At 41.4% G+C, this 9229-nt stretch overlaps 1 protein-coding gene and 1 non-coding gene across 2 annotated transcripts; one reads left to right on the forward strand and one right to left on the reverse strand.

The window, feature by feature from the left end:
- Nucleotides 1-295: 295 nt before the first annotated feature.
- On the reverse strand, nt 296-402 carry LOC148564812 (small nucleolar RNA R71). The gene has a single exon (XR_015884882.1). It is a non-coding gene; the product is annotated as a small nucleolar RNA R71 (small nucleolar RNA).
- Nucleotides 403-3374: 2972 nt separating this feature from the next.
- On the forward strand, nt 3375-4928 carry LOC148564813 (uncharacterized). The gene has a single exon (XM_088487748.1). It carries the CDS (start codon nt 3375-3377, stop codon nt 4926-4928), a length of 1554 nt encoding a protein of 517 aa, XP_088343874.1.
- Nucleotides 4929-9229: the final 4301 nt, after the last annotated feature.

Genomic DNA, 9229 nt, shown 5'->3' on the forward strand with positions numbered 1-9229 from the left:
TGCCAACAACTTTGAACTAAAGCCACAGCTCATCACCCTTGTTCAGAACAACTGTTCGTTCGGAGGAGGTGTCCAAGAAGACCCCAACCAACATTTTACCACCTTCCTGAGGATATGTAACACTGTGAAGTCTAACGGTGTTCATCCTGACACATATAGACTACTCTTATTTCCCTTCTCACTCAAGGACAAAGCATCTAAATGGCTGGAGTCTTTCCCGAAGGAGAGCTTAACAACCTGGGAAGATGTGGTGAACAAATTCTTGGCAAGATTCTATCCTACTCAACGGATCAACAGGTTGAGAGCTGAGGTACAAACATTCAGGCAGCAGGATGGTGAGACTCTATATGAAGCATGAGAGAGGTTTAAGGACCTGACAAGAAGGTGCCCACTAGATATGTTCAATGAATGGGTGCAGCTGCACATTTTCTATGAAGGTCTTTCTTATTAATCGAAGAAGGCAGTAGACTACTCATCTGGGGGATCTCTGAATAAGAAGAAGACCATTGAAGAATCCATAGATGTCATTGAGACTGTAGTTGAGAATGACTACTTCTATGCTTCTGAAATAGGCAACACTAGAGGAGTGATGGAGCTAAACAATGTGGATGCACTGCTGGTCCAAAACAAGCTTATCACCAAGCAGCTGACTGATCTTACCAAGAAGATGGAGAGGAACCAAGTAGCAGCAATCACCACCTCATCAGTAACCCAAGAGGGAGTGAATGCAGAGGCAGAGGATGAGCAAGAACAAGCCAACTACATTGGAAACTCACCTAGGAAAGCACATGATCCATACTCCAAGACCTACAATCCTGGTTGGAGGAATCACCCAAACTTTGGGTGGGGAAATCAACAAGACCAAGACCAAGATCCGAGATGCCACAACCCCAACAACAATGCAGCCCACCAACATTCCATGCAAAGATCATATCAACACCCACCTAACAACACACCTCAACATCCATAACAAAGCCAAAATGGCCCTTCTCATCCCTCCAACCTCAACTCACCATCATCTGAAGATAGACTCTCAAGGATTGAGACTATACTTAAAGGCATATGCAAAGAGATTCAAGATAACAAGGTGTTCAAAGAGGAGGTGCAAGCCAGTATCAAGAACAAGGGAGACACCATCAAGAGGCTGGAATCTAAAGTGGGATACTTATCTGAGAAGATTCTCAAACCTACTGATAGCTTCCCAAGTGACACAGAGAAAAATCTGAGAGGTGAAGCAAAGAAAGTCAGATGGGAAGATTGCAAGATGGTTACTATAAGTGATAAGGAGACTGAGGAAGAGCTGAACAACCCATTAGAACAACCTGAAGATACTTCAGCAGGAAAGCAGGGGGAGAATCATCAAGAAACCACAATTACACAGAAGGAGCTGACACAGAAGGAGCTGCTGAGACTCTATGCACCCTTTCCCCAATTACTAAATGGCTGTGTAGAGAAGAGAATATACTCAAGGTTTCTTGACATGTTTGCATCCCTCCATGTAAACATACCATTCATCAAGGCCCTTCGGCGAATGCCCTCATACATTAGGTATATGAAGGAGCTGCTGACCAGGAAAAGCTCACTCAAGAGAGGACAAACAATAGTGATGAATAAGGAGTGCAGTGCCCTCATTCAACCCGAGTTGCCTACAAAAAGGAAGGACCCAGGGAGTTTTCACATCCCCTGTGCCATAGGAGAAACCATGTTTGATAAAGGACTTTGCGATTTGGGAGCAAGCATCAACTTGATGCCTTTATCCTTTATGAAGAGGCTGTAGATCAATGAGATAATGTCCACAGATGTAGTCATCAGGCTGGCTGACAAGACTCAAAAACAAGCAGTAGGAGTGGTTGAAAATGTGCTAGTGAAGGTTGGAAACTACTTTCTTCCCACAGATTTTGTCATATTGGAAATGGAAGAAAGTCATCTCCATCCAATCATATTGGGGAGACCATTCCTAGCCACAGCCAGAGCACTTATAGATATGGAGCGAGGAGAGCTAATTTTGAGGATCCATGATGAACAACTCACATTCAATGTTTTCAAACCCTCATAAGAAACAGATCAAGAGAACCAAGAACCAAGGAAAGATCACATTGAGATACTAATAGAAGAAACAAGCACTGAAGCACAACCAGCACATCTGGGAGTCCCCTTGGTTGAAAAGCAAGATAATCAACAGCAGTCACAGCTAGAGGAAACTCAAGTGGAGCTAAAACCACCAGAATCACATGAGACCGGCAACAAAATCTCCACAGGAAAAGAGACCACAAAGAGAAGGATAACAGCAAAGAAGTAGGTACCTAGGAGATGGAGGAACAAGAAGATCCCTACAGAAGATTTCTCTCCAGGAGATAAAGTGATCTCAGCTTACTTTCCAGCTATTCCCCCTAATCTCCCCACCATCCCATCTCAGCTACCTAAAGTCTTTACCATCAACAGACTTCTCTCCCTATAACATGTGGAGATCCTTGATGAAGCCAATGGAGATAGATTTACTGCAAGGGGGAGGACTTGAAGCACTACCAACCACCCTTATAAAGGCAGAACGTCAAGCTCGTGACGCTAAAGAAGCGCTTCAAGGGAGGCAACCCATGTTTTACATGCTTTTAAAAATAGTTAATAATGCAAGGTTCATGAATTTCAAATTAACTTGATATGCATTTGAATGAATCCTTGTGTGCAACATATAGTAAGGAACAAGTTTGGTGTTCAAAGCACACTAAGAGAACATAAATGTAACCCACATCATGTCACTCTTAGGGGCCTTGAACAAATCTTTTACACCATATGACACCAAACTAAGTTTGGTGTTGCCAATGTTGCATACATGGATGTTGAGTTAGTCAGTTGTTTTGCACTCATGAATAGCACTTAGTTAGTTAAAAACAAAAACTTTAAAAAGTAGTTAGCCTTTTAATTTGGCCGCCACTTTATAAGTGTGTTTTTAATCACATTTTTTTTATTTTGTAGGAGCATTGATGGGGAAATTGAAGGGTTCGGATAACACAAAAGGAAGATACTACACACGTGTCTTCAAGGGGATGGCATTGGTAATGGTTGCCATGCAACATTGGAAGAAGAACAAGCTTGGAAACTGAACCAACCCCATCATAAAGTTGGTGATCCTTGTGCTCACCCATGCTAAACCCCATCCGTCCATCACACAACCACCCCATCAATCCACACCTTTCATTCACTCATCACTTCCCTATATAAGTGAGTCCTAGTCCGTACTTCCCTTCACATTCCAATTCCCATTCCTCACACTTCACACCTTTGGTATCCAAATCTTTTCACTACACCCTATCCTAACCAACCGAATTCCTCATCTAACCATACCTTCCACATCCTTCACACATCAACTCCTACTAATGGCATCATCAAGCTCCAAGAGGAAAAAGAGGAAGGAACCGGTGGAGAGCATTCCTTTCGATGAGAGGAGATTCAAAACTGCATTCCATGAACTGGAATTTGAATGGATAAAGCTCAAGAAGATACTGCCTGAGTTAACATTCCAAATTGACGAGGATGAGTGCCCACAGATACGAGAGAAGATTAAACAAAGGGGTTGGCAAAGGCTTATGAACCCAGAGGGGAAGATAAATGCAAACCTCATCAAAGAGTTCTATGCAAATGTGGTCAGAGAAGACAAAACCAAGGCCCCCACTTTCAAAAGTTACGTAAGAGGGAGAGAGGTAGATTTCAGCCCCAATGCTATAACAAGGACTCTTCACTTGAAATCACCATATTTTGATGAGCTTGGTTATCAAGCAAGAGTAAGTAAGAGCCCTGACAATGATGAACTCGAACAAATTGTGAATGACATATGTGTTATAGGAGCTGACTGGGAAAGGTATGCGGATAAGAGACCCAGGTTCATCAAGAGAGGAGACCTCAGCCCTGAAGCCAAGGAATGCTTTGAACTCGTGAGGAGATCTATCCTCCCAGCAGCGAACAATTCTGAGGTCAACGTCACTCGAGCTACTATGGTACATTGCTTAGTACAAGGTGGAGATATCAATGTGCACGAACTTATAGCTGAGGGGATTCAAGAGTCAGTTGAGAAGATTGATTCGGGTGCCAGGCTTTGGTTCCCCAGCACCATCCTCAGACTGTGCACGAAGGCCAAGGTTGCCTTCGAGGATAGCAACCCAGATTGGTTAAATCCTGAGAGGCTAATTACGTTTCAGCGTCTAACTCATGTGACACCAACCCAACAACAAAGAAGACCTCACATAGGAAAGCCAAAACCAAAAGGAGGATCTCACCAAGAAGAGTCTCATCAGGAAGAACACCAACAAAGAGAATATTATGACCCAACCAACATAAACCTGAATCACATTCACGGAGCCATTGAGGAGCTAGCAAGGAGCTATATGGAGGGACAAGAACAACAACTGCACATTCAAGCTCAAAGGATGGATCGTCAAGAAGAGCTCCTTTCTAATTGGATGAATCAACAAGGGGAGTGGCAGAAACAGCAAATAGAACACTACTCTCAGCTCACTCAAGCCATCAATCAGGTGACTGAAAGGCAAGAGCATCAAGACAAACGCCTTCAAGAACTCAACCAACGTCAGCTAGCTCAAACAAAGGCATTCAACGAGTTCAGTGTACTTAATGAAGGAAAGCAACTACATAGGGAGGAGTTCAACATAAACACTCAAGCCAAGTTTAACTACATGTCTAGTCATATGCATAATCTACACTCTGCAATCCCCAAGTATGATGAGGTCCAAAAATATTTTACAAAACAAGAGGAAAGGAAGGTGAAACAGCAGAAGAAAACATTGAAGAAGAAGATGGAAGATGCTGGCTTCTGGAAGAAGTTGATTGGAAAAAGTAAGGGAAGTGGGAGTGCAAGCACTCAAGAAAAACACAAAGAGGACAAACAGGAAGGAGAGCATGAGCACCCCCAAGAGTAAAAGGTGGTGGAGTTCCCTCATTGTCCCATCTTTTTCAAGTTTTAAATAAGGAAAATCATGTATGAAATAGAACATGCTTCCATGGTAGTTTAGGATTTTCAATTCTGTTTTTAGTATTCTCCTTGCTTAGGTCTATGATTGCTAGTCAAATTTCCTATTTCCAATTTCATCTTGCTTATTGTGTTGCTTGTCTCCTTTTGAATCAAATAAAAAGAGATGTTATGAAAGACTAGAGTGGAGCTCAAACTGTGAAATAAGTTCCTAATTTTGTGGTGTGGTAATAGATTAGCTAAGTTGGTTCACCAATAAGGTAGGAAGGCAACTATCTGTCCTGAATCATATGCTTGAAACACACCCCATGAGACTAGCTAAATAACAAGATCCTAATAAGAAAAAGGGGAAAAGAAAAATTAAATTTGAGGAATAAAAGAAAAAGAGTAAGAAATAAGGCTAGGCACCAAGGGTTTGAATCTTGAGGCAAGTATCTGTGGTGCTCCTGTATAAGGGATCTACTTGGATGAATAAGCTCTCAGGGGTGCCTTATCACTTGGTAACTTGGGTTAACTAACCCGGGATTATCAGCTGAAAGTCCACTATCAAGAGTAACCCTTGCTACAGAGAACTTAGTAACCCAAAGAGGTGCTGGACACCAAGGTCTCAAGAAAAGGAAATAACAAACCATGTGCCTGTGGTGTGTATGTATGGGGGAAAGAGACTTGAGGGAGTAAGTCCTTAGGGGTGTCTTAACACCTAGCACCTTGAACCAACTGGTTCGGGAGTGCTGGCTGAAAGCTTATCTTAAAGAGTCGCCCCCTCACAGAGCACCTAGTCTAAGAACACAAATAAGCCCTGAAATGACAAAAGGATTAATGAATAAAAGTTTCATAGGATGCAATCAAGTGAGTATTCCAGGACATGATAAAGGTCTGAAAGCCAGTGAAGGAATGAACCTAAGTTGCTATGCATGAAACCACCATAAAACCAAGGACATGACTTCCACAATAATGACTCATTTCTCTTGGCATTTCATTCATCATTCTCTTGTTCCAGTACTTGCTTAGGGACAAGCAAGCTTTAAGTTTGGTGTTGTGATGCCAGGGCATTTTGGCCAGTTTTACTGACCTTTTCTTTATTGTTTTAGGGCAGTTTCATGCATTTTCTTAGGAAATAAGTAAGTTTTGGGTAGAATTTCACTTACATCTTGATTCAAGCAAATATTGTGCACTTTACATGATTTCATGAGAATTATGCAAGAATTGAATGACAAATTGGATGATGTATGTCTCATGATTTGGATTAGAACTTTGATGCACTCTATTGCTTGATTTCAGGACAAAGGAAGCAAGGAAGAACCACATTAGCAGCCACGTTAGTCTAACTAACATAACTACTAACGTGGAATGGGAGCTAGCTTGCAACGTTAATGAGAAAAGTAATCGCCAATAACGTCCTCGAAGCCATCATAGCCCACGTTAAGAGTCACGTTAACTAAGTTAACGTGAACTCTAACGTGAAAGAAGAAAATGAAGCCAACGTTAGTGACACTCACCTTTGTCACTAACTTTGGACCAAGCTCATATTGGCCACGTTAAGAGCCACGTTAACTCAGTTAACGTGGACTCTAACGTGGGGAAGCAAAAGAATGGCCAACGTTAGTGACACTCACCTTTGTCACTAACGTTGGACTAAGCCACTTTGAGCCACGTTAGTTGCCACGTTAACTTAGTTAACGTGGAAGCTAACGTGGTGGGAGCAAGAATCGCCAACATTAGTGACACTCACCTTTGTCACTAACGTTGGAATGATCCACTATGAGCAACGTTAACTCCCACGTTAACTTAGTTAACGTGGAAGCTAACGTGGATTGAAGAATGATGAGCCAACGTTAGTGACACTCACCTTTGTCACTAACGTTGGAGATGGCTATCACCACCACGTTAGAAGCCACGTTAACCTAGTTAACGTGAACTCTAACGTGGGAAGTAGGGGCGTTTTGAAACGTTAGTGACAAAGGTAAGTGTCACTAACGTTTTTGAAGATTTGGCAAGCCTACGTTAAAGGTCACGTTAGCCACACTAACGTGAACTCTAACGTAGGGGGAAGGGAGGATTCTCAATGTTATTGGAAAAAGTAAGTCCCAATAACGTGTGTGAAGGACCAAGAGGCAACGTTAGTGGTCACGTTGGTGCCACTAACGTTGAAGTTAACGTGGATTTTCCTTGGGTTAGGAATGTTAGTGAAAAAGGTGACTGCCACTAACACTCTCGAACCCACACTTTCACTTAACGTTAACGCCACTAACGTCCTAAGCTAAAAGTTCCTGCCCACTTCACACTTTTTCTCTGCAAGTAAAGCTAAGCCCACTGAAGAGGATAACTGCTTCAAACTCAAGATCCAAAGGCCCATATCCAAGATTTGAAGAACCAACTAGAAGATCAGAAGAGTAGTATATATAGGGGTAGTTTTGAATTAGAAAAGGGGTTGGAAATTTGAGCACTACTCTCTGTTTAATTTACTTTCTCTGCACTTCTAGTTTACTTTTCATAATGTATTTTCCATCGTTGCTTTTCATTTCCAAAGCTATGAACAACTAAACCCCTTTCATTGGGTTAGGGAGCTCTGTTGTAATTTGATGGATCAATATTAGTTTTCATTATTCTTCTTCTATCTTTTCTCTTGATTTTACTAGAAAGCTTTCAATCTTCATTCAATTGGGTAGTTATCTTGGAAAAGAAGCTATTCATACTTGGATCTCTTCGAAACTTTGGAAGAGGAATGAAGAGATCATGCTAGAAATGCTTTCTCATGTTGGACCAAATTGGGGTTTGGATGGATATAGTGACATATAATCCTACCAACACTTTGATTTGGAAATACATGTGGTATAATCAGTGACCATACTTCATCTCTTCTCATGAGCAATTGACCAAGGAATTGGCTATTGATCAAGATTTAAGAGATTGAATTACCAAGAAATTGGAATTCGATCACTTAAGATTGCCAAGGAGATCAATGTAAGCATTGATTGAGGAAGAGATGAAAATGAACTTGATCTGGAGAACGCAACATCTCCTAAGCCCAATGAATTCTCCATTTCTGATCTTACCCATTCTCTTTAAATTCTGCAATCTACTTTTATGAGCATCTTCCCCATTCCCATTTAAGATTCTGCAATTTACTTTTCGCCATTTACATTCAGCTCTTTATTTCCAGCATTTACATTTTCTGCTATTTACTTTCCCGCCATTTAATTTTCTGCAAATCTCAAATCCAATTCTGCTTAGTTCAACTAGAACATTCCTCTAATTAAAGTTGCTTGACCAATCAATCCCTGTGGGATTCGACCTCACTCTATTGTGAGTTTTTACTTGACGACAATTCGGTATACTTGCCGAAGGAAAATTGTTGAGAGACAAGTTTCCGAGCATCAAGTTTATGGCGCCGTTGCCAGGAATTGATTTTGTATCAACAATGATTAAATTGGAGGATAACTAGATTGGGCATTTTTATTTTGTTTGATTTAAAATTCTGTTTGAGTAATTTACTTTCTGTTCAGTTATTTTCTTCCCTTTCCCCTACCCATTTTTCTTAGTTGTTTACGATTCAGTCCACTAACCCACTAACTATTTGATATATTGCATCACTCATACTAACAACAATTTTAACAGAAATACTTTCTGCATCTATTTTCTTGCTTGTGCCTTGTTGGTTGTATGACAGGGAGAAGAAGCGGGGCTTCAACTTCCTTTGATTCTGAACCTGAGAGGACCTTTTTGAGATTAAGGGGGGAAGCAAGAGGAAAATGAGTAGTTGGTGCGGAGGAAGAAGAGGAGTATTTTGAACCAAACATGGATGAAAATATAGAGAACCATCATGAAGAAGAGGCTCACATCCATGGCAGAGAAGGTCTAGCAAATCATGCTGGGTAGGAGAGAAGAGTTTTAGGCTCTTATATCAACCCAAACCCAGGAAACTGTGGGAGCTGCATTCAAAAGCCAACCATACATGCCAACAACTTTGAACTAAAGCCACAGCTCATCACCCTTGTTCAGAACAACTGTTCGTTCGGAGGAGGTGTCCAAGAAGACCCTAACCAACATTTTACCACCTTCCTGAGGATATGTAACACTGTGAAGTCTAACGGTGTTCATCCTGACACATATAGACTACTCTTATTTCCCTTCTCACTCAAGGACAAAGCATCTAAATGGCTGGAGTCTTTCCCGAAGGAGAGCTTAACAACCTGGGAAGATGTGGTGAACAAATTCTTGGCAATATTCTATCCTCCTCAACGGATCAAC

This window comes from Arachis ipaensis, chromosome B5, assembly GCF_059453495.1.
Source record: "Arachis ipaensis isolate K30076 ecotype BB chromosome B5, ASM5945349v1, whole genome shotgun sequence".
Taxonomy (NCBI): domain Eukaryota; kingdom Viridiplantae; phylum Streptophyta; class Magnoliopsida; order Fabales; family Fabaceae; genus Arachis; species Arachis ipaensis.